General features: G+C 40.2%; 1 protein-coding gene across 1 annotated transcript in view; it reads left to right on the forward strand.

Annotated features, from left to right (window-relative positions):
- Nucleotides 1-26,890, forward strand: part of TAF3 (TAF3 RNA polymerase II, TATA box binding protein (TBP)-associated factor, 140kDa) — a 207,755-nt gene that overhangs the window by 136,099 nt on the left and 44,766 nt on the right. The window contains exon 3 of the mRNA XM_011951629.1: nucleotides 17,145-18,973. Within this exon, the coding sequence (XP_011807019.1) occupies nucleotides 17,145-18,973 (1,829 nt within the window). The remainder of the gene's footprint in view (nucleotides 1-17,144; nucleotides 18,974-26,890) is intronic.

Genomic DNA, 26,890 nt, shown 5'->3' on the forward strand with positions numbered 1-26,890 from the left:
ATGTTAAAGGACATAGCAGGTCTAACTTTGTCTGAGATACAGCAGGAATGAGCCTCAGAAAACAATTAGTGCATCTTTTAAACGTACCATAGTTATTGAATAATTACTCAAATAATGGTCAGTAATGGAATACAAAGGGTTATCTCTTAGCTAATCCTCAAGTAATAGAATTGGTGTATCTCTGATTTTTCTCTTAGCCTTCCAGGGTTTAAAAGAATGAGACAAAAGTGATTATGGGAACTAGAGGGAGCCACTGGAGGCCACAAGGAAAGGGAGGCCTTATCTTAAGCAATTAATCAAGAAACTCATATTTTGGGACAATTATTCAGAGTTAATTCTAAAATAGCTTTAGAGCCCCAGGTCTTGCAATATTTTCTTCCAGAATTTTGTCAAGGTCATTTAGAGCACTAGGATAATCTTACATTAGAATAAAGGTTTGATTAAAGGTGTGTGTGTGTGTGTATATATATATATATATATGTATATCTCTACCTAGAAATATAGGCAGCATGAAAACGTAGCATCGGACTACATAAGTGTAGTTGTAATTTTTTACTCTATTTTCATTTTTTATGGTAGTAAACTGTTCAGAATAGGATAAGGCTTTGTCCCGGAGATGGGCAGCCTTTCCTGATGCACGTTCTGAAGTGCCCTGGCCTCTGGCACCCGTGGCATTAGAGGACTGGATTGCAGTTTTTGGAGTTAGGTCAGTTTGTCTCACCTTCTGAAAGGTGAACAGAGGGATGCTGATCCTGTTTGCTTAGTGAGTTTCTGTTTGTGTGTCATTTCACAGAATAATTGATTTCCTATTGGGTATGGTTGTTTTAAATCTGACCAGTCATCTTATTTACTTATTACTATGGCATTTTTTTCCCATTAGTGGGTTAAAAAAAACTGTTATTTTCCAGTTCTTTTGTTTGTTTGACTTACTAATTTATCTTGTTTATCTGCACGGGGAGCATTTTAAGACCTTTCCTCAGCTTTCTCCACCTGCCTTCCTTGGTCTTCCCTTCTAGTCAAGTGGATTCCCTTTGGTCGCAGACACTCTGTAGATGCCCCAGGAAGGCCAGGCCTGCCCTCGCGCTGCAGCTCCTTACCGACTCCCGCCCCCACGCTAACTACCCACCCGGCTGCACCCCGGGCAAGGCTGTTCTGGCAGCAAGGCTCTGCCCTTGCTCCTGTGCCCCTGAAATGCTTGTTCATGACATCGTCACACAGCTAGTCTTCTTCCTGAATCAGCTCTTAGCTGAACCGTCTCTTCTCAGTGACTGTCCTGTCTAAAATCGCCTTTTTTCTCTCCACACGCATTATCCCATTTTACTTACTCCCTAGCACTTAACTGTGAATTTTCCTTTTGTATATATTGCTGCCTATCTGCCCTGCTAGTAAAATCTATGAATAGAGAAACCTTGTCTTTTGTTTGTTAACCTCCGCATTGCCGGCTGGACACAGATCTTAACAAATATTTGTTGAATGAATGGATGGATGAGATTGCCTTGACCTTGTGATGCACACCTGACCCTGACTGTCCTTCTGCCCTGGCCTCCTCCATGGGGCTAAAGCCACCCTCTCAGGTCATCCATAACCTTACTGCATCCTCTACACAGCTGCTAGAGTCATCTTTCTCGAAATTACATCCAACTATTTTAAAACTACCAGTGACTTCCCATACCCTTCAAATAAAATTCACACTCTTTCCCATGATCCATGAAGCCCTCTTGACCTACCCAACCCACCTCCTTTCCTCTTGCCTTCACTAGCTCCTTCCTATGCCTCAGACACAAAAACTCATTACGCAGTGTGGCTGTCCACATGCTGTCCCTGCGCCTGGAGTACTTTCCCTGGCTTGTCTCTGACCAGCTGTTTTGGTTATTCCCATCTCAGTTTCATTAATCAGTATTCACATAAGTTGCTTCGTTCTATTTAAGAAGGTGGTGGGCCAGGCACCGTGGCTCATGCCTGTAATCCCAGCACATTGGGAAGCCGAGACGGGCAGATTATTTGAGCTCAGAAGTTTGAGACCAGCCTGGGCGACATGACCAAACCCCATCTCTATGAAAATACAAAAATTAGCCAGGCATGGTAGCACATGTCCTTGGCCCCAGCTACTTGGAATGCTGAGGTGGGAGGATTGCTTGGACCCAGGAGGTGGAGGCTGTAGTAAGCCATGATCGTGCCACTGCACTTTATCCTGGGTAACAGAGTGAGACCCTGTCTCAAAAAAAAAAAAAAAAAAAGAAAGAAAAAGAAAAAAAGTGGCATTCTACATCACCACCACCTTCCCAGTTGTTATTTTCTATTCCTTTATCCTGTTTATTTCAAAGCATGTATCACAGTGATAACACCTTTTTTATATATTTGATGCTTTTCTACTATTGGACACAATGGAATACTTACCCTACTTGTTAAAACTTTTCTTTTTTAAAAAAATAATTATTTGTTTGTTTGTAGAGACGGGTTCTTGCTATGCTGCCCAGGCTGGTCTGGAATTCCTGGCCTTAAGAGATCCTCTCACCTCAGCATTCCAAAGTGCTGGCTTTACAGGCGTGAGCCACCTCGCCTGGCCACAGTTTTTCTTTCTTATACTTGCTTATACTTTCTCTTCATTGTTGTTGTTTTAATCTTTTCTGATTTTCCTCCAACTTATTGGCTGTCCCATCTCCTCCTCTGGCCCCTCTTCTGCTGTTACTGAAATGTCGGCAGCCCTAGAATCCTGCCCTTGGTTCTCTGCTCTCCTGTGCATTCTGCAGGCCACCTTTTCTGCATGCATGGCCCCTCCAGCCCCCACCGCAGGCCAGGTGGTGCAGTGGTTAAGAGCTTTCTCTCAGCAGCTGTGAAGGCCTCCTCTGGGTTAGGCGCTGTTTAGAATCTGAAACATTGCCAATTAGACTGTGAAGCAATTCTTTCTTATATAAAACATTTTTTTTAAACTGCATAGAACAAACACTTCAAATTTCTTAAATGGTTTGTTGACTGAAACATAGAAAGGTTGCAGTGCCTGGTCATTCTACCAAGAGCGGCAGTCAAGTTCACCCATCAGCAGGCAGTGACTGCTACATCACCACCGCCTGTCCAGTGAAGATAGGAAGATACTCCTGATTAGAAGAGATGGCCCAATTTCAGAGATGCACATTTTTGTTTTCACATTTTAATAAATTAGAGTCAATGATACGTGGTGAAATAGTTTCTCTCATTTTTCTAATAATAGCACTGCTGGCAAAAGTATGTATTATTAGCCTGTAATGGTTGTTTAACAGCTGAAGGCAGACGTGGTTCCTGTATCAGTGAAGCTTTGTGGAGGAAACAGACAAGAAATGCATTAGCAGTCAAACAGTTACAAATTGCGACTCCTTATTTTGGGGATGTAGAATGACCAGAGAATACTTCTTTGAAAAGACAGTATTACTCTTGAGACTTAAAGGGAGATAGAGAAGTATAGAGTGACCCAGGGAAGAGTGTTCCCATGGGAGGGGAGCAGAATATGTGGGCATGAAGACCCTGCAGAGGGAAAGGCCTTGGTGCCTTCCAGAAATTTGGAGAATAATTGTGTGTCTTGAGCAGAAAGTTCCTCACATGGCTAGTTCTTTGAATTAAACTCAAACATGTCCTAATTTGGATTTGGAGAAACGTCTTACCAGATATAGTCACAGTGTTACAGTTCCTGAAGCATATTTATTCTCTTCATGAAATGCCTCTGAGGATGGAATCACTTTCTAGCAAAGTCTTTTAAGTCAGTAGTCCATCGAAGTACTGGACGCTGATGAGTGTATATCCATGTAGTTATATACAATTATCCTCATTATGCACAGATTCTGTTTCTCACGATCATTTGAAGACATGCAGAGCAGCAAAAATTCAGTCGTGTGCATTGCATGTTCCCAGCTGAGGTCGAACAAGGCAGGGCTCTGCCTTCGGTGTCAGCTCTCGCACTATAAGGAAGTGTTGGTTTTCAGCATCTCAGTACTACTATGTTTTTCTCATTCTGTGCTTTTGTTGGCGATTTTGTGTTTAAAATGGCCCCTAAGCATAGTGCTGAAGTCCTGTCTAGTGGTCCCAATGCCAGAGGCTGTGATGTGCCTCGTAGAGAAAATGCATGTGTTACATAAGCCTCTTCTAGGCATGAGTTACAGTGCTGTACACTGGGAGTTCAATGTTAATGGATCATTAATGTCTTAGATAAGGTGTCTTTAAGCAGAAGCACATGTAAAACAGGGTATGCATCGATTAGCTGATGAAACTGTTGTGACCAGAGACTTATAGGAACCTAACCCTGTATTTCTCTTAGGAGCAGTGGTTCAGTATTTGTTATTTCTGTGTTACCATAACTACCGCAAATAACAAGAAGTGACTGTATGTGTACATATGAATATATAGCTAACATGCCATTGTGTAACAAGCCGCCCCCAAACTTTAGCAGCTTAAAACAGCAACCGTTTACTAGCTTACAATTCCATGAGTTTGCATTTTGGGTTGGCTCAGCTGTGCGGCTCTTCTGCTGGACGAGGCTGGGCTCACCCATACATTTACTGTTGGCTGGTGGTCAATGGCTTTGCTCCTATGCCTGGTGCTTTGGCTGGGGCCCTGGGCCACACACGTCATCACCCCGCAGACTAACCTAGGCTCATTCCTGTGACTTGGTTGCAGGTTTCCCAAGAGCAGCCAGGAGGGCAAGCCTTTAGTGTGCAGCTGCTTTCCATACCTCTGCTTCTGTCACATTTGCCCATTGGCCTAAGCAAGTCACACGGCCACCCAAAATCATCTCCTGATGAGAACAGCTGTAGAAGCCCTATGGAAGGGCATAGATGCAGGGAGGGTGAGAATGTCTGTTCATTTTTACAGTCTGACTCATACTTTTCATACTAAATCATTTACATACAAACTCATTTTTTACGTACTTTGTCTTACGGTTACTGAAAAGCCAAAGAGGTAGTACTTTCTGTTAACCCAAACTGGCATAAGAGGAAACTGAAGTTCAGAAGGTTGAAGGAACCACATAGCCAATAATGGGCAGAGGCACATCATACATGTCTCTATGATTGTAGGGTTTTTATTCTGTCTCTACTGTTTTGCCTTCTGATAGATAAATGGCTAATTTGCCTAATTTGTCTTATTCCTGGGGTGGGGAAGGAATTGCAGTGAGATTCGTTTCATCCCTACAGAGCAATACTATTGTCTGTCTTAGAAAAGAAACTGTATCCTATGCATAGTCTTACTATTTTAAGTTCAGGAAAATCATGATGGTAGTGATTTGTGAATGTGTGGTGTTTGATTATAAATTCGATTGGCACAAAGGGCCTACATCCTGGATATGGAATCTCAATTGTAACAGAATTTATCCTGAAAGACTTAAAGGAAGATGATTAAAATATTAGAGATATTGACATTGTCTGAAGAGATCTACTTGTATTTATTTCTTGCAAAAAAAAAAATCCACAATATTACCATAGCCAGGCCCTATTATGCTATTGTAATCATGGTTGAACCAAGAAGGGTGATTAACGATAGCAATTTATTGTATCTGAGGAGGAGAGAAAATAGGAGATGTTGTCGTTATCATAAATCATATCATAAATAACCAAAAAGAAGCACTCAGAATGGTTGTGTGGTGTCAGCAGCCAGCCCTTTCAGTCACGTTAGCCCAGGATGTAGCCATAGAAACCCCAAAGTCATATTGTTATCTTAGTCTTGCTGCAGTTATGTGATACAACAGTATTAACATATAGATTAGGCCATTTATAATACTAGGTGTCATTTCAGGTTGGCTTGCTTATATAGCATTTTAGTTTTTTATTGTACAGAATGTTAGTGAAATAGTGCTTTTTTACAGGTCAGTGTGTATCTAAGTATAACACATCATATTCACTCTACTATTAATTTCTTGTGTTATTGATTGGTTGTAATGTATGAATTGTCATTGCCTAATTGTCTTGTCTTTGCTAGTAATTTCATTTTTTAAGTAAACAGGTTTATTTTAAAAATACATACCCACTTACACATGTTGAGTTGTGTTTTAAGGGTCTAATTTCTGTTACATTATAGACAGGACAATTTTAAAATATTTTATAAGGAGATGTCAATGGAATTAAATATTTTTAGCCTCATTTAGTACTAGAAGATGTAATGATGAAGTGGATTATGATTGTTGTTGACGCCATTCCCTTCTTTTCCTTCCCAGCATCCAGCGCCTGTATTCCTATTATTTCCTAACTGCCCCAACCACTTCTCCTTACAGCAGCTTCCCAGCTGGGCCTGACCCTGACCTTTGTGGCACTAATACCCTGTGTTCCACACTCACCTCATCCTCAATATTCCATCACATTGTTTCACTTCGGTTCCATTTTCCCAGTCTTCTCACTTCAAAAAGTAGGATAGAGTTGTTCATTTGTTAGTTTCATGGTCTTAAGAATATTTTCACAGCAACATTTTAAAGATAATTGCCTTTACCCAAACACATAAATCAAGTGGTAGAATTTCAAGAACTGTTGCCTGCTCAGTGAGATATTTAGGGGCAGGAGTAACTCTGTCCTGCCCTTTAGATCATCCCACGCACGTTGTCAACTACACATAGAGATGGCCCTAATAATAAAGATCTTCATCTCTTATAAGGAGGAGGTCAGATGTCAGTACTCAATTTTACAGATGAGAAAACTTAGGTCTTGGGAGATGAAATGGGCTGTGCTGGGTTGAACTTGGCTCTGTGAACAGATCCCAGGTGTCATTTCAGTTTGGTTTCCTGCCCAGCCAACATTTCTATTCCTGCCTTCATACCCCTTGATGTGGCTCCGTGTGTACCTTGTGCAAATAAATTCCTGCCTACCACTTGAACTGATGGCCACAAAATATGTTTGATTAAGGACAGCCAATCATGTCTTATTTGTCTTTGTAGTCCTAGTTAACATAGAGCTGAGATTCAGAGTGCACACCATAGGCAAATGAATACATTAGTCCTAGTTAATACAGAGCTCTCCATAGTGAGACTCAAGAGTGCTCTCCATAGGCGAATGAATGAATTAGTCCTGGTTAACACAGAGCTCTCCATAGTGAGATTCAGAGTGCACTCCGTAGTTGAGTGAATTAGTCCTAGTTAATACAGAGCTCTCCACAGTGAGATTCAGAGTGCACTCCATAGGCGAATGAGTGGATTAGTCCTAGTTAACACAGAGCTCTCCATAGTGAGATTCAGAGTGTACTCCATAGTTGAATGAATTAGTTCTAGTTAACACAGAGCTCTCTGTAGTGAGATTCAGAGTACACTCCATAGTTGAATGAATTAGTCCTAGTTAACACAGAGCTCTCCATAGTGAGATTCAGAGTGTACTCCATAGTTGAATGAATTAGTTCTAGTTAACACAGAGCTCTCTGTAGTGAGATTCAGAGTACACTCCATAGTTGAATGAATTAGTCCTAGTTAACACAGAGCTCTCCATAGTGAGATTCAGAGTGTACTCCATAGGTGAATGAGTAAATTAGTTCTAGTTAACACAGAGCTCTCTGTAGTGAGATTCAGAGTGCACTCCATAGTTGAATGAATTAGTTCTAGTTAACACAGAGCTCTCCATAGTGAGGTTCAGAGTGTACTCCATAGGTGAATGAATGCATTTTAGTGGCACTGAGTCACTTCAAGGAACTGGTTACAATAAATATACCTAAATTCGACAAATAGAAAGGTATTTTTTGAAAAAAGTGTGCTTTTTTTTTTTTTTTTTTTGAGACGGAGTCTCGCTCTGTCGCCCAGGCTGGAGTACAGTGGCCAGATCTCAGCTCACTGCAAGCTCCGTCTCCCGGGTTTACGCCATTCTCCTGTCTCAGCCTCCCGAGTAGCTGGGACCACAGGCGCCCGCCACTTCGCCCAGCTAGTTTTTTGTATGTTTTAGTAGAGACAGGGTTTCACCATGTTAGCCAGGATGGTCTCGATCTCCTGACCTCGTGATCCGCCCGTCTCGGCCTCCCAAAGTGCTGGGATTACAGGCTTGAGCCACCGCGCCCAGCCGCTGTTTTGTTTTTTAACTTCTCTGCCCCACCTCTCCCACGCTGTCCAAGCATTCATTTAAATGATCCTTTCATTTGCTAGTAAAAGAGGAATCTATCATAAAAACAGTGACATGTATGGACTAATAGGAAAGTTTGTGCATCATTGTAGAAATTAATTTCTACATCTGCATACATTTTTCATTTACACATCTGGACACAACATTGTGTGTACACTTTTAACCAATCATAAGAAGTCTAGCTTTAAATATGTTTAATTTTTGATGAAATATATGCAGATAGCATTTTGTTGTTCCTCTGCTTAAAATTTAAGAATACAAGTGTATTTTCTGCTTAGTTTGAGAACATGCCACTGAATTTTAAAGTTGCATGCATCTGTGTAGTTAGTCAGATAAAAAGCTTTTATGCCATGTGCAAACAATTTCCCTTTATTTCCTAATGTCTATGAACTTTTTAGATTATAGTGTTTCTTTAAGGGCATTGACTATTCCAGTTAAAAAGATATTTTGTTCTAAGTCAATATTTATAGTAGCTTAGAATTAACCTCCCAAAAATCCTTTTGGTGTGTTCAGACCTTATTGCCTTGTTCTGTTTTTGTCTGAGAAGTTTAGAAAAGAAGCATGTTTTTCTCATTATTCCTCAGGAGAATATAGGGAGTGTGGATTATTTATTTGTGTTATTAATGAAGGAAAATTGAAATGGAGTTTGTGGTGTCCTGCTCCCATCAACGTTTGTAAAGCTTTTGAAAGATAGGGATTAATATGGATACATTTTGTTGCTTTTATGTGATTAAAAAGAATTTGACAGTTGTTCTGCAGTCACACTCTGATGCTTTTAGGGTAAAGGATCATGATGTCTACAACTTATTGTCAAATAGTTTCCCAAAATTATACTATAATTATGTAATTATATTAATATATGTAGTTATATAATACATATGTTAATTAGTGCATCTGGTTAAAGGGTATTTGTGAATTCTTTGTGTATTCTTACAACTTTTCTATGTTTGAAATTATTTCAAATTTAAAAATTAAAAAATAGGCTGGGTGTGGTGGCTCAAGCCTGTAATCCCAGCACTTTGGGGGGCCAAGGCGGGCAGATCACGAGGTCAGGAGTTCGAGACCAGCCTGTCAGCATAGTGAAACCCCGTCTCTACTAAAAATACAAAAGGTAGCCAGACATGGTGGCACATGCCTATAATCCCAGCTACTCGGGAGGCTGAGGCAGGAGAATTGCTTGACCCTGGGAGGTGGAGGTTGCATTGAGCTGGAATCGTGCCACTGCACTCCAGCCTGGGCAACAGAGTGAGACTTTGTCTCAAAAAATATAATAATAATAATCATAATAATTTTAAAATAATTTTACAGTCAAATGTTGACCTGGAACCATTGATTGTTTAAACAAGAAGATACCTTAGAAAGCATCTCTGTCTCCCTATTTTTGTATACATTATGATCAGATACCCAGCTACCAGTTAAATATCTATCTAAAAGTGAATCCCTAGATGTGGTGATGAATTTGTGCCGAGTCATTCATATATTATTTCACATCGTTTCCCTTTTTGGTCTAGTGAAAAAAGTATACCAGACATGCAAAACATTTGGCAGAATGAAGAGTTCCTTCTTACTGTGGCCATTTTTGCTTGGAATTCTAGCATTCACATTTTAGTGACTATATGAAAAACATGAAAAACTAGGGTTGTTAAGAGAGGACATGAATTTTAGTTACGATTTTTTTGAAAATTGGTATTACCACCCTGGTTTAGGTGTGATTCTTCATATCTTTAGTTGTTGTTGTTGTTAGTGTCTTTTTTAGGGGTTATATCATAATTCATGGGATTCTTTGATGAATGACAGTTTAATCAATTATAACACATATCATAATTTTCAACACATTCTCACACATGGGAAAAGCAAATCAAAAGTCATGTCCCTATTAACTTTAACCAAACTTTAGCACAAGCAGAAAAGGTAACACCGTTAACTTTAACCCAACTTTAGCAAAAGCAGAAAAGGTGACACCACTTTTGTGAACAATCCTTACTATGCCTTTAGGGACATGAGCATTAATACCTATCCAGAACTAGCTTTCCTTAATTAAATACCCACTGTCCTTCAAAGCCTCCCCAACAGCCCTCGATTGCTTTCATGGCGCGATGGAGAGATTAGGGCAGAGGGCTGAGGTGATAGTCACGTCACCCATAGATGCTAACTCTAGACGTGTGCTGCTGTTGGATGGTTTTACAGAGATTACGGGGAGGAGAGTTGTTTTTTGTTTTTTTAATCTTCTCAAAAGGGTTGTAAGATTAACTTTACAAAACATATCTCTATTATTGATGGGTATTATTATTTAGAAGTTTGAATACTTACCTTTAATTAGCAATTAATTTTCAGAATGCTCTCAAGATAAATGGTGCTAGTGAACTCGTCTTGTTGATCAAGGAACTCCAGTGCACTAAGAAGTTGAAGAACTTGTTTAAAAACTTACAACTAACAATCAAATTTTTAAATTACTTTTTTCAATATTTGTTTCTCACATATGTACAGGAGAGTCCTCTTCTTCCATTTCAGAACACTAAAATAACAGAAAATGAGTTCTTAGTTCTCTGGAAATAAAAATCTTTGAAATACTTCATATATACACACACGCTGTCTCTCTCACTTTCTCTCTCTCTCTCTCTCAATGTTGGAACACAGCTATTATTATGATGATGATGATGATGTCTGTATTTGTGTTAAAGTAGAAAGGGCCTGTGACCCAAATGTTTTCTTTACTATTTTTGCAATAACATATCAAGATTAGATATCTTATAATATTAAGGTTATGCTGACCAAATTTATGCTGACCAAATTTTGCAGTTTTATAATACACAGGCTTCCACAGATTAGTATAGGAAAATATTTTTAAGACATTTGTAGGATATTTTACAGATTATTAATAAATGATGGTCATTATACACATGCATGCATTTATATTATATGTTACATTATATTATACACATGCATGCATGTTGCCATTCAATTATTATCAAACTAAAGTTCACCTTTACCAGTGGTAAAGGCTAAACAGTTCAATGGCCATTACACATTTGTCTTATTCCAAACACTTAAAACATAGAATTAAAATTATTCATGTAGTAAAAAGCCAGATATTCATTGTGTGTAACCATCAACCAAGTCTACATTTGAGCAGGCAGAAGCTAGATCAACTGTATTTATTTGTTTTAATGTTTAAAATTCTAATATTTTTAATATAAAATATATTCACTCAAGTGGAGAACTTTTTTTTTTTTTTTTTTTTGAGACGGAGTCTCACTCTGTCGCCTGGGCTGGAGTGCAGTGGCCGGATCTCAGCTCACTGCAAGCTCCGCCTCCCGGGTTTACGCCATTCTCCTGCCTCAGCCTCCCGAGTAGCTGGGACTACAGGCGCCCGCCACCTCGCCCGGCTAGTTTTTTGTATTTTCTAGTAGAGACGGGGTTTCACCATGTTAGCCAGGATGGTCTCGATCTCCTGACCTCGTGATCCGCCCGTCTCGGCCTCCCAAAGTGCTGGGATTACAGGCTTGAGCCACCGTGCCCGGCCAAGTGGAGAACTTTTATACCAGGAGAATGGATTAACTACCATTGGACATTTCTGCAGCAGTGAAGTGAACTACAGCTACCTGCATCAACCTGGGGTAATCTTAGAAACATAATGTTGAGTAAAAATTTAAAAAAAGAAAAGACCATTATAGTATCATACCATTTATATCAAGTTCAAAAACAAGCAAACTACGTACAAATGTGGTAAAACTACAAAGGAAACAGATTGAAGATCAAGCTGGCGGTTCACTGGGGGCTGGGGTAGGAGTGGAGAAAGCAGGGGTGGATGGGAAAGGAGCCTCAGGGGTGGATGGGAAAGGAGCCGCAGGACTGGGAGGGCCCTGCTCATGCTCTTCTGAAGTAGGTGATGGCCTCGCGGGTATTCACTGATTGTTATGCTTCGTAACTTCCATGCGCGTTACTTATTCCTGCTGGTAGATATCAGATAATTTCTAATTTTAAAAATTGTGTAAGTATCTTTACACTTTTTCCTTTTCTTATTAAAAGTTTCAGGCTTTTGGCCGGGCGCGGGGGCTCTCGCCTGTAATCTCAGCACTTTGGGAGGCCAAGGCGGGCGGATCACGAGGTCAGGAGATCGAGACCATCCTGGCTAACACGGTGAAACCCCGTCTCTACTAAAAATACAAAAAAAATTAGCTGGGCGTGCTGGCGGCGCCTGTAGTCCCAGCTACTCGGGAGGCTGGGGCGGGAGAATGGCGTGAACCCGGGAGGCGGAGCTTGCAGTGAGCCGAGATCACACCACTGCACTCCAACCTGGGCAACAGAGCGAGGCTCCGTCTCAAAAAAAAAAATTCAGGCTTTTTCTTCTGACGAAGTCCTTCATTCGTTTGAACTGAATTTGATGCTGCAATTGAAGCTTTCTTATAAAATCTTAAGTAAATAAGAAAGTGTAAGTTAAACTAATAAAAATAAAAAACCTTTCTTGGCTCTTTAAAAAAACTGTTTTAAAACGTTTTTATTTTTGAGTATTCCTAAAACCAACACTTGAAGTGGTTTAGTTTTATAATTCATTTCTATTCCTTTAAATAACATAAAGGGATGAATACAAGTTTTTGCAGTATTAAGTAATATAAAGGAGTGAATATAAATTTTTGTGGTAGGGATCTGAAAAACAAAAGTGAAAATAAACAATAAAAACAAAATAACAAAAACAGAATAAACCCCCTAACTTGTGGCGTCCTACTTTAAATCAAGCTTAATGTTTTTTTTACTCAAACACAACCGTCATTAGTTTTTTGATACCCTTATGAGTTATTTGAGCTCTAAATTCAAAATAAACCAATATATTTTCTAAAGTAGTTGTATGAAACCATCCCATTTTTTCCTAGCCAAGCCTCACATTCTTCCTTCATTCAGAGGCCCATCTCGTAGCCATTTTGCCAGTTCTAATCTGACAGAATTGCACGTTAGTAAAATAATACAATATGTCTTCCTATACAGAAAAGTCCAAATTTTCAAGTTATTCTAACTATAAAACAGGCCTTACATCCAGAAGACCTGAAACTGTCTTACTAGTAGTCCTGGGTATCCCCTGTATTCCCTTTCTAGGGAATGCTTAGAGTACAGCAGTTTCCCTCTGGTCTCCCAGCGTCTCCCTAAGGCCTTCCCTGGGAGACACACATTGGTGGCACTGAGCTAGATCCAGATTAGTCCCCAGAGTTAGAAGAGCAGAGTGCACCCTGACATACTCTAAAGACCCTTTATCCTGCCTAAGCCAAACCTTTATCGTTCTGCTTTGGCATCATTGGGATTTATGAGCCTCTGTGGAGTAGGAGGAGGTTCTTTGAAATTTAGAAATGTAATACTAATAAATGAATGTCCATTCACTGTCAGAATACCCTAAAGCTGTCTTCTTTCTGATTTTCTCATGTTTATCTGTTGGCAGTTGAGCAGATCTGAAGTCCGTCTTGTCATTCTGATAACGGAAGCGAGGGAGGGAGGGAAAAGTTTAGATGAGTTGAATGTGGTAGGTCTAGGACAGGGGTCAGCAAACCTTTTTTTTGTAAAGAGCTGAATGGTAAATATTCTAGGCTTTCTTTGTTGCATGTATGACTGGAACACAGTAGAGCCCAAAGGGAGTACATGGTTATTTCTAGTTGCTAACAGAAGGCATTACAGAAGAGGTAATACTTGATGGGAGCCTTAGAAGTTGCCAACATGTTAGGAAGGAAAAGACATTTCAGGCACGGGGAATCGCATGTGCAGAGGTACACAAGTGTGACCACGTATTTGGGGATTACAGATAAGTTAGCGTGGCTGGAATGGGTAGAGCACGCAGGAGCTCACTGTGAATGGTGAGGTTACTTCCCTAGCTTGTTTGAGGGAGCAGCTTGTCAGTCATACTGGAGAAATTGGATTTTTATATTTTATTTTTTCCTCCGGGTCACAGATGGAGAGGATTTTTGTATTTTAGAATAGTGATTTTCAAACATGTTTTAGCCTCACAACAAAAGCTTTTGTGGAAGCTCTGCATGTAAAATAAATAACCCGAGGCATAACTCTTCCGTGTAATAAAGAACAGCCGTCTCTATTGCGCAGTAGCCTCAGAAGGGGTTCTACAGACCCTCAATTTCCAAGGGATGCCTTTTACAAACTGCTTCTGAAGGAAGCAATGAAAGGTTTTTAAGATGAGGAACCAGACGCTCAGATTTGCGTGTTCAGAAGATCACTGTAGGACGACGTGAGAGATGGTTCTGAGAAAGCTGCACTGGAGGCAGAGACTAGGTAGAAGGTCCTTGCAGCCATACAGAGAAGAGGTGCTGAACACTGAAATTAACAAGACAGAAGCAGGGGGAAAGCACATGAAAGCCAACAGAGTAGAAAACTTGTGCTGTCCATTCAGATCTGGCGGAGAAGACGGGAGAGAATCTAGAATGACCCCAGGTTCCTGACTTGGGACCTGGTGGATGATGCCATCATTATCGTGAATCAGTAGCATAACTGATAAGGTTGTGATTTTTTTATGATTTACTAAGTGCTTTCCTGTGCATCACCTCACGTGTTCTCTATCTGTGCACCCTTCATGCTTTTGCAGCATGGCTTCTGCTGTTGGCCTCATCCTCATTGACCTCTTAAGCATTTGGCTTTGTTCACTTGGCTTCTGCTTTAAAACTCTTGCTCCCTTGATCTCTTTGACATCTGACCCTTCATGTATTTCTTTAATCCTTCTTCCTCTTCTTTTTATGTATAGGTATTCCTCAAAATACGTGAACCTGTTTCCTCTTGTTTCTTCCTTGTTCATATCATCCATCATGGTGACTTTAGTTATCTCAACAACGTTCTTTCTCTCACACACTCTACCCTGTTTTCTGATCATCTGTATTATATTTCAGCTGCCGAGTAGCCATTGCAGACTAAATGTTCGTCAAACTCTGTGTCTAGGGATTGAGCTAATAATCATTGTCCTTTTCTATTTCCTTATTTCCTGCTTCTGTTCATCACTACATTTATCACTCACCAAGGCTCAAAGCTTTTTCTTTCCCTTTTTTTTTTCTTTAAAAATAGGGTCTTGCTCTGTCGCCCAGGCTGGAGTGCAGTGGCGCAATCACAGCTCATTGCAGCCTCAACCTCCTGGGCTCAGGTGACCCTCGCACCTCCGTCTCCCAGGTAGCTGGGACTAGGGGCACACACCACAATGCCCAGCTAATTTTTGTATTTTTTGGTAAAGACGGGGTCTCACTATGTTGCCCAGGCTGGTTTCAAACTCCTGTGCTCAGGTAATCCTACTGCCTTGGCCTCCCAAGATGTTGGCATTACAGGCATGAGCCACCATGCCTGACCAGGCTCAAAGCTTTGAAATTGTGTTTGAGTCTTTGCTCAATTCATATACCCTAATCGTTTATCAGATTCTATCCATTCTATCCTCAGAATATCCTTCACCTCTGCTGCTTCCTGATCATTTCCACTATTCTAGCTCTGACCCTTACTTCCTGTCATATCACTTCAGTAACCCATGGTATTGCTCTCCTTCAATACCCGCTACCTCCCACCCACATCCATCATACATGGTCCTGCCAGTGTGACTTTTCCCAACACATTCCCCACACGTTTTTCTCTGTTGTCTAAAAGCCTTCTCGGTCCAAACTACCAGTAGAATGAAGATTATATTTCTTTTTCTGGAATTCAAAAGTCCTAGAATCTGGATGCAACTTTACTAAACCTGCTTCCTACTGCTCCCCACCTTGCACTCTACTTTCCAGACAAATCATTTTCTGTTTCTCATACACTCCCTGTGTTTCACCTTCATCTCTTTGTCGTCTGACCCTTTGTCCTGGACTTCACCGCTTCCAGTCTCCAAGTATCCCAAACGCTGCATAATTAGTCAAGCCTCCCCCTCATGCTTGACCTCACCGAGATCTGTCTCTCCTTTGACCTGCTGTAGCACTTTATCTGTCTGTGGCACTAACCACTTTCTATGGGCTAGGCACATCCTTTATTGCTGCACTAAACTGTGAGCTCTTTTAGTTATGATTTATTTCTGATTTATTTCAGTGGTTCTTTTAGACTTTATCATTGTGCATTATATACTTAGTTAATATGCGTCGGGAGAAATAATCTGATCTTAGAACAACTCAGCCAAGTAGACAGGGCAAGTAACATCGGCTCCTTTTTGAAAGATGAGGAAACAGGCTCAGAGAGGTTAAGAGAGTCCCTAAGGCTGGTTGCTCTCTAGTGCCAGAACTCTAGCTGAAAAACTATTTGTCAAGTGCCAAACCAAGTGTATTTCATTGCACCATACTCCCTCTCCAAGTGGCTCACATCACGCAAGCAAAATAGAAGACATAAGTAGTATATGAATTTGTTATAAAAGTCCTAAAAATACCTTTCTGTCATTCCTTAATAATAATCCATACTAAGTCCTATAATAATCCATCTCTTGATTTTTTAGATGGGCGGGTGGTTGTGCACATGTGCTTCTATGTGCATGAGAGGGAGCTAGAGAAAGAAGGTGTTTACTGGTTAGGAAAAGAATTAATTCAGGAAACAACAGAAGGCCATCTGGAAACACTGAACAATTTCCGGATCCTGAGGTTAGGGCCAGACCATGTGAAAGGGCAATGATCTATCTGTACATTCGCCATTATTGACTACCGCTCTTTTAGGAATGATGGCACACATGTTTGGAAGATCCTTGAAAACTAACTTACTTTTTAAACACTGTCAATAATTTCCTTTTTTTTTTTTTTCAAGAAATCATGTTTGAACACCGCATGTTCTCACTCATAAGTGGGAGTTGAACATTGAGAACACGTGGACACAGGGAGGGGAACATCACACACCTGGGCCTGTTGGGGGGTCGGGGTGTAGGGGAGGGATAGCGTTAGGAGAAATACCTAATGTAAATGACGAGTTGATGGGTGCAGCAAATTAACAGGGCACATGTAGACCTATGTAACAAACCTGCAAGTTGTGCCCATGTACCCTAGAACTTAAAGTATAATGATAAAAAAGAAAGAAAAAAGAAATCATGTTTGAAGCGTTGTTTTTATTTCTTAGATTTTTGTTACATTCCAATAATATTTCTTTTTTTCTTCCTTTTTCTTCCTTTACCAGAAGAAGAAGAAGAGCAGGTGCCCACTGATGGAGGCACATCAGCAGAAGCCATGCAAGTTCCCTTGGAAGAAGATGATGAATTGGAGGAGGAAGAACTTATTAATGATGAGAATTTCCTGGGTAAGAGACCACTGGATAGTCCTGAAGCTGAAGAACTGCCAGCCATGAAGCGGCCTCGGCTATTAAGCACTAAAGGGGACACGCTAGATGTTGTATTATTGGAAGCTCGAGAGCCACTCAGCTCAATAAATACTCAAAAGATCCCACCAATGCTTTCTCCAGTCCACGTACAGGACAGTACAGACTTAGCACCTCCCTCACCTGAGCCTCCAATGTTGGCTCCAGTTGCAAAATCCCAAATGCCAACTGCAAAACCATTAGAAGCAAAGTCATTTACACCTAAAACAAAGACTAAAACTAGCTCTCCAGGACAGAAGACTAAATCACCTAAGACCACCCAGTCACCAGCAATGGTCGGAAGTCCTATTCGATCACCAAAAACTGTATCCAAAGAAAAGAAATCACCTGGACGTTCTAAGAGCCCCAAGAGTCCCAAGAGCCCCAAGGTCATGACTCATATTCCCCAAACACCTGTGAGGCCTGAAACACCAAACAGGACGCCTTCAGCTACAGTCAGTGAAAAAATCAGTAAAGAGACTATCCAGGTAAAACAAATACAGACACCCCCTGATGCTGGGAAACTGAACAATGAGAATCAGCCGAAAAAGGCTGTGGTAGCAGATAAAACAATTGAGGCCTCTATCGATGCTGTGATTGCACGAGCCTGTGCTGAGCGAGAGCCAGATCCTTTCGAATTTTCTTCTGGATCAGAATCTGAAGGAGACATTTTTACCAGCCCTAAGAGAATTTCAGGCCCGGAGTGTACCACTCCCAAAGCTTCCACTTCCACGAACAATTTCACAAAGTCAGGATCCACTCCTCTGCCTCTTTCCGGTGGAACTTCAAGTTCCGATAACTCATGGACAATGGATGCCTCTATTGATGAGGTTGTACGTAAAGCAAAACTGGGAACACCTTCAAATATGCCCCCCAACTTTCCTTATATATCTTCTCCGTCAGTGTCTCCTCCCACTCCCGAACCTCTCCACAAGGTGTATGAGGAGAAAACCAAGCTGCCTTCCTCCGTGGAGGTAAAGAAGAAGTTGAAAAAGGAACTCAAGACTAAAATGAAAAAGAAAGAAAAGCAGAGAGATAGGGAGAGGGAAAAAGACAAGAACAAGGACAAAAGTAAGGAGAAGGATAAAGTGAAAGAGAAAGAGAAAGACAAGGAAGCTGGCAGGGAAACAAAGTATCCCTGGAAGGACTTTCTTAAAGAGGAAGAGGCAGATCCCTATAAATTTAAAATCAAAGAATTGGAAGATGTTGATCCCAAAGTGAAATTGAAAGATGGACTTGTGAGGAAGGAGAAAGAGAAACATAAAGATAAGAAGAAAGATAGAGAGAAAGGCAAGAAAGATAAAGATAAGAGAGAGAAAGAAAAAGTGAAAGATAAAGGCAGAGAAGATAAGATGAAAGCCCCAGCACCCCCACTGGTGTTGCCCCCAAAAGAGTTGGCCCTGCCCTTGTTCAGCCCTGCCGCAGCCGCCAGGGTCCCAGCCATGCTGCCGTCTTTGTTACCAGTGCTTCCGGAAAAACTATTTGAGGAGAAAGAGAAGCCGAAGGAGAAAGAAAAGAAAAAGGACAAAAAGGAGAAGAAGAAAAAGAAGGAAAAAGAGAAGGAGAAGAAGGAGAAGGAGAAGGAAAGAGAGAAAGAGAAGAGAGAGCGAGAGAAGAGAGAAAAAGAGAAGGAGAAACACAAGCATGAAAAAGTAAGCAATTTCTCATTTTTGGCCCTATCTGAACGGAGTCCTAGTGAGAAACACAGGTAAAGAAAGCTCAAATTGTATCTGTATTCTGGATGTAAATCACCCATCACTTAAATGGAAATACATTTGTAATGAGGTTACAAAATTTAATTTTAATTCTAAAACTCATAAACCTGTAATCAAGCCCTCGATACACTAGCAGATGTTAAAAATTCATAGCTTAAGAGGCATCTAATCACAGACTATAAACTCTCTATTAGCTATAGTGATCTCTGGCAATTTAAAAAAAAGCAAATCTGGGTTCTTAAATTGTGAATAATATTTATGTGAATTATCAAGTCTACTACATTATATTTTGTACCCAAATGTTGAGAAAGGCAGCATCCATATTTCTAAAAGCATGCAAAACCACGGCACTATTTTAAGAGGACAGCAAGGCCTGTGGAAGGACCACTGCTTTGGTTTTCTTTTTGGTGAGCCATTTTGGCATGTGTTTAGGATTATGGCTGTCTACAGAACTCTCCGCAGCATCTTTTATTCCTTCCGTTTTCTGCTTTAATAAGATAAGGGCACATTTCTGAGTATCTAGGCTGGTCTGTCAGCCTGGTGAGTGGGCAGAAAGTAATCCCACATGGCAGAAATGTTTGACCATTTCAGTAAGTCAGACTTAATTTCATAGCGTACAGCCAGAGAAACTGATAGAAACCCCACAGTTTTGTAGACACTGGGGCCTCAGTCCTCAGGCTGTGACCTCTGCTTACCCGCCCTTGCTTTTCAGTCCATGGTTCCTTGGATTACAGCAGCCGGCTGGGTTATTTGAAAATTTCTCATAAACTTGCTGAAAAAGTATCTATTCATGGTGCCACCCCTAGAGCTCCTAATGATCCTTTCCCTGCCCTCTGAAAGTTATCCTCTTTGAGCTTGGCTACAAAATATCCAATAATTTTTTTCATATGAGGAAATTTGATGGATTTGACCTGCAGCAGATGTATTACCAATAAATTTGGAATATTTTTAACTTCAAACTTACCTAGAAAAATTAGTGTCGTTGACAGCAGTAATGGCAACTCCCATTTTTCTGCCTACCTTGATTCTTGCTTTGTTCTCTTTGGCTATTCTAAAATATAAAGAAGTGAAATGGGAATTCTGATATCAATAACTGAACATTGACAAGTTAACAAGACACAGAAATCCATCTCTTATTTCCATTTTAAAAATCATTTTATTATATTATTATGCAATTTCTATATAGTAGTTGTCAGGTTTTAAAGCAGATCCATACACCTTATTTTCTCCTCCTCACACATCTGTGACGTGGGTCCAGCAGGTATTATTAGCAATATTTATGGAAGAGAAACTGAGCCTAAGAGAGTGACTTGTCCAAGATCAGGATGACACAGCTAGCAAGAGCTGGGTCAGTTACACTGCAGAGAGGCTTCACATGGTGAGGTGTTTGTTGTTAGAGATATTGCCTGACAGCAGTTAGTCATTTATCCCTCGTGTAACTAGTAACTTGGCAGCTGAGTCCTCAGTAAATCAAACAGGGGACTGTTGCTTTCACCACCGTCTTCACTTTGGAAAGTCAATGGAGTTGTTTAAACAGCCGTTATGAATTTGAGTGAAGCCATCAGATTAGGTTTGTAACAGCAGTCCCATGCCTTTCTACAGCATCTACCTGACGTTAGGGAAGAAAAGTCCTTCAGACCACCTTGGTGGAAGGCAAAGGCTCAGTCCCTTGAAGCACAGAGTTCACCTGAGAGAAAGATACACGTTCTTGGATCAGTTTTGATGGGCTGTGGAGCAGGTACATGCAAAAATAAAAATGTAGAAAATTCAGCTGTCTTATAAGACCTTTATAAATAATAAATAGTAATGTCTATAGAGTTAGACCTGAGTTCAGATCCTGACCTTTGTGAAATGGTTACGTTATTTATATAAGGATTAAATGAGAACATACAGGGTGTGCTTAGTACCATATCTGACGCATACATGTCAGTAGATGGAGAGGGTGTTCCGTTCTGAATCAGACGATAAAATGTAGGAACCTGGAGATCGCTGCTCCGTTGGACCGTGTTAGCTAGCCTGTGTTAATACAGGCAGGTCAGCTATTAGTAGGTTTTAAAAATTATTGTACTTCCATGGCATTCTTTGGAATATTAGCCCTTGATACAAATAGGAAAGGATAAAGGTTAGGACAACCCATGGAAATGCCACTGACAAGGAGTAGTAATTGGGATAGTGACATACACATTAAGACTTCCCTTTCTTCAACCCCATTTAAATCCCCCAAGCACCACGGCCTATGAGTCAACAAAAACACACCTGAAATGCGGTTCCATATGGTCCAAGAATTTCCCAACAAATCTACAGAAGTAAGGCACCAAAGGTAAACTGAAGTGAGACATATCTAAGCTGCCCCAAGAAAATGTCTTCAGCCAAAAGAATGAAGGCCACAATCTCATTTTCCCTTCTCATCATCCTGACCAAGAGCAGCTCTCACCGACACTTGCCAGATCGGCAAGCAAGAGCATTTGTTTAAATGTTTTAATCTCCTCATTTATTTTACCTGTTTATAAACCCTTTACCAGCCTTATCCACATTTATCAATACCAAGAACCAATAAAGATGTGATTAATTAAACAGGGATTTGCATGGTAGGTAGAAGGAGCTTCAGGCTTTGGAATCCAGCAGACCTGGAATAAGATCCAGGACAAGTTTTTTAGCTTCTTTAATCCTTAAGTATTTCATCTTTAGAGATAATGATAAGAACACTAAAAACAGCAAAGCAGTCATAGTGAACACTGAGTAATTACTATGTGTTAAACACCATGCTAAGCACTTGAATTCCTTACCACAACCCTCTAAGACAGATGCTGTAATTATTGTCACTTTAAGATGAGAAACTAAAGCTTAGAGAGATTAATAGACTTGCCCAGGATCACACATCTGGTAAGTGATTGAACAGGAGCCAAAATTTCAATCCAGGCTGTCAGATGCCATAATTTATGGTCCTAACTACCACACTTTTCTGTGTTGTGTTAAAATGGGATAAGTGAAATCATGTGGTTAGGAACTCACCATAAGAAGTTCAAATTGTTTTTCTATTGATGATGACAAATCCAGAGAGTGGTGAGTTATGCAAGCTTTTAGTTCCCCTTTGTGGGCAATCAGACACCCAGTCAGGGTTGGGAGTCTAGACTGTCACTTATTTAAAATAGAACCACATTGACTTTTTGTAGAACACATGTTAATGGCCAGGTGCAGTGGCTCATGCTCCCAGTACCTTAGGAGGCCAAGGCAGGAGGATTGCTTGAGGCCAGGAATTTGAGACTAGCCTAGGAAACATAGTGAGACTCTCTCTCCAAAAAACAACAACAACAACAACAACAACTGTTTTTTAAATTAACTAGGCATGGTGGTGCACATCTGGAGTCCCAGCTGCTTGAGAGGCTGAGGTGGGAGGATAGTGCCACTGCCCTTCAGCTTGGGCAACGGAGTGAGATCCTGTCTTTAAAAAAAAAGAAAAAAAGGACGGCCAGGTGTGGTGGCTCACGCCTGTAATCCCAGCACTTTGGGAGGCTGAGGCGGGCGGATAACGAGGTCAGGAGATCAAGACCATCCTGGCTAACATGGTGAAACCCCATCTCTGCTAAAAATACAAAAAAAATTAGCTGGGCATGGTGGCAGGCACCTGTAGTCCCAGCTACTCAGGAGGCTGAGGCAGGAGAATGACGTGAACATGGGAGACAGAGCTTGCAGTGAGCTGGGCGACAGAGCGAGACTCTGTCTCAAAATAAAAAAAAAGACAAGAGCAATTATGTTATCCAATTGCAGTCACAGCCATAATAGTTGTAGCAGTGATAAATCTAAGAGTACATTTCAGAACAGTTTAAAATTGTTATTAATACTGTCACATTTGGGATTAAGTAAAATTTTTAAAAATGTTGTATTAAAATTTTTGTATGTGTGTCAGTGTATATATTGCATGGATCTTTGGGGTTTAGATGAGCAGGATTACTTTAATTAAAAATTCCTCTTGTTCTTTTAAGTGATTTTTGGAAGGAGGATCATTTTGAAAAAATAAATGCATTTTTAAATTTATGTTAGTGGAACTCAGTGGTTCTACCTATATTCTTAAATAGAAGGTAAGCCAAAATCTGTCTGTCAAATTGAGAAATCTGTTTTTACATTTGAATATGATCTGGAAAGGCACAGTAGGGTTCACCCCAAAACTGCTGATATCACCCACCACCTGTAGATAAGTAAGTCCAGTGCTGGCCGAGGGAGCGTGGCTGTGGCAGCCACACTGACTGGGGTGGAAATTCCAGCTCTGCCACTTACTCGTTATTCACCAACCTCTCAACCTCACAGATCCTCTGCTTCCTTCCTCCGTCTCCTTCCTCCCATTCAAAACTGGGAAGAGACAGCAGCATTCTAAAGTTTAACTTATCTCTGCTTAAAAACAGTAGACTCATACCTTCTCTAAGAATATTTTGGCTTCAAAGGCCTTCTTTCTGCCTTCTCTTAGAAAACACTAAATGAAGAGCAGTTTGTGTCATTTAATTAAGATGAGTAGATGACTATAACAGTTCTGAATTTTCATACAAATATCCAATAGTGTTGATGATCAACCCATGCATAATTGGGAGTTGTTGATAATGGAAAGCCCATAAATTCTAGAAAGGATTCTCAATATTTTTTATCCTGTTGATTGAGGAATTGTTTTATTTGAACTTTGGCTACTGAATAAACTAACTTGATAGTAAATGATATTAGCCTCTGCCACCTCTTGAGTGCCTACAGGTTCCAGGCCTAGCCAGAATTCAATGATTTAACTCTCCCAGCAGCTCTGAGGGTTTCGTATAGTGGTTCCTGTTTTACAGTTGAGAAAACTGCACAGAAAGGTCGAGTACCTTGCTGCAGCCAGTGAGGGGAGGGCCCAGGCCTCTCTGCCCGAGGCCTGTGTTCTTTACTGCCCAGAACGGCCTTCTCGGGCCACTTGCCTCAGTCTGCTTTGGTGACCTAAGTGACAGTTGCAAATGAGGGGGATAGGAATGGTTTGATGCTTGACAGTAAGGCGACATCATTATTTTATAAAATGTTAGATCCTGGAGATGCCTTAGAGAGCACCTGTTTAACTGCCGTATTTTGAAGAGCAGGAAAGGGATCTTCTTACACTTATGACTGTAGCAATCAGAACAATTAAAAATTTTAATGTTTCTTTAATGTATCCCCAAATCCTGTAGGATTTGCCCCCAAAAATCTTTTATTAAGTTTAAACAGTTTGTTCTTTAGAGAATGATAAATCATCTAATTGGTTTGTGCCTTTAATGAAAGGTTTTCATCCTTTTCCCCTTCTGTTTAAAGTAATATAGTCTCATTCCAAGTCTTTTCTAATCAGCTATTGTAATTAGTTAGTGAAACGAAGGATTTTTTTGGTAAATAAAGAAACCCAACAAAGAGGAGGGAAATATTTCCTTCCTGTTTCTCGTAACTGTATGTTCCAAGAGGAAACGAGAAGCTTAACGTTTAAATGAGTATGTTTAAATTTGTAGTTTACCCAAAGCCAGCTCCCAGCCTTTCTGACTCTACACTCTGAGCACGGTCAGGAAAGCTCGTGTTCTCTCTCAGCTGTCTACGTGGGATAGCACTTGTTATACTTAATCACAACTGCACATCTTATGACTCTCTGTTTAGTATTTTAAATAGTTATCAGAGTTTACTTAAACTGTGTTTCTAAATGGAAATAATGTAAAGACCTTAATTGCTGAGAGGTACAAGATGCTTACAGCCATAGTTCAGCATCCAAATGTTAGGTTATTCAATTGAGCTTTCATCAGTACTATTTACGAGTTTTTTTTCTGACATAACAGCATAGATGGGAATCTGAACTAGCGCTTGCTAAATTTGCTGCTACCCTAGCTAGTATACATATATGGTGGGTTTTCTTTTTTAATGAAAGGAGTTTAACATTAAAAAAATAAAAAATAAAAAACCTTGGACAGATTATATTGACAAAGCTGCCCATTACCTTTGCAGAAAGTCCCTGTCAAAAGATAAACTTTAAAGCCGGAATGCATGAAAGAGTTCCAAGATAGAATTTAAATTTGAACTGATTCTTTACAGATAAGCTTTTTAAAAATCCACCCCTTTGCTTCAAGTCAGGATTTTAAAAATAAATTTCCCCCTTAAATCTCTTGAGCGATTTTCATTTTTTGCAAGGCCGCACTGCTGGTGTCCTGGAAAAATGGAGAGTTAGAGCTTTATCAGTTGGTGCCCTGAGGTATGTGGCAAAGAAGCTAAATCCTTGAAGATTAACAAAAAAAATGCAGCACATGGCAATAAGGGGCTTATATGACTACTAGTATTAGTTCAGGTGAAAGAAGTATTGCTTATACATAAAACTGGACAAATCCACTGACAATGTATTTTTAGTTAGCTACAAAGGAGTCTTATATTGCTGGACTTTACCTCTTTGGTGAATTGGGAAGCTTAGTAATCCACTGTAAATGCTCTTCTGCGTGCCCCAATTCTCAGCATTACTCCAAAGTGCTGTTCTTTTATTTTAACCCTTAAAAGCTCCTTGCGGCCCCAGATGTTGGCTTGATGCCATTAAAAGATGGCATTAGTCATGCCATCTAAGTGAGTGAAGTCATCCTTTTGTTTGTTGTTTTCTGGGAAGTGCACATGAGAAATTATTTTGTGATTGTAGGAAATGCCTTTGTTTTTATTTTGGTAAGCACACAAAGTTAATGGAAACAAAAATCCGGAAAGAAATTTTAATTTAGAAATTGTACTTTCTGTATGTGTATTATTAGCATCCTCATTAATCTTTTCCTACAATCCCTTGAATTTTCTCAAGGTAAATCTAATTTAACTTGTTTTTAGGAATGAAATAAAAGTGTCTAAGTAGTTTTTAGATATATCCTGGTTTGCCTAGGACAATCCCAGTTATGTGGTATAACTAATAGCTCCCTCCTTTCCTGTCAGAGGCGTCTGTGTTTAGATGATACAACCACTGTAATTACAGATGAAACTTTGAGCCCAGATAGCAGGTTGTGAATCATTCATTAATTCAACCAGTTGACTGAATACCTGTTGCTTTCAGGGCACATTTATACTGTTTTAAATCTAACTTATAAGATGTGTTTCCACTTTTGTTTACTTGATTTTTACATATTATTTAGTTTTTTTTAATAGTAGGTAATAAACAGACCATGTCTTGATTCCTTTGTCCTGCCAAGCCATTTAAGACAGCTTTGAAAACCCAGCTAGTTTAGTTGAGTGAAGGCGGGGCCAAGGTTAACGTCAGTTTCCATGTAAACTAGTTAGCCTCCCATAGAGAACAAAATTTACAGCTAACCCCAGCCATCTCACAGATGTGTGTCATATATCATAAGAGAGATTGACAAATAAAGTGAGTAGCTCCATGTAAGCCAGCAGCATTACCAGAAAGAGGACTCACAATATGTGCCAGAGAGTTAAGGAGCAGTATGGTGAACAGGGGATGAATTTGGTGTCAGGAGACCTGAATTTAGGCCATTTACTTACTAACTTTGTAACTCTGGGCAAAGCACTTCCCCTTTCTGAGCTCTTACATGGGAATAATAACACCATCCACACCTACCCTATAGAGTTGTGAAGACAGAGTTGGAAATGAAATAGGAGACAGTTCACCAAGTACTATACAAGTGTAAGTTATCATTATTGAGTGTTATGGTAATAGACATGGGCCAGACACACAGCTGAATAATAGTAGAGCGGAATTTTTTTAAAGGTAAGTCAAGCAGCTTTATTTTAAAATAGAGCTTAAAAAAAGGTTATTGGTGGCCGGGCGAGGTGGCTCAAGCCTGTAATCCCAGCACTTTGGGAGGCCGAGATGGGCGGATCACGAGGTCAGGAGATCGAGACCATCATGGC

The sequence above is a fragment of the Colobus angolensis genome, unplaced genomic scaffold, assembly GCF_000951035.1.
Source record: "Colobus angolensis palliatus isolate OR3802 unplaced genomic scaffold, Cang.pa_1.0 Scaffold321, whole genome shotgun sequence".
In the NCBI taxonomy this organism is placed as follows: Eukaryota; Metazoa; Chordata; class Mammalia; order Primates; family Cercopithecidae; genus Colobus; species Colobus angolensis.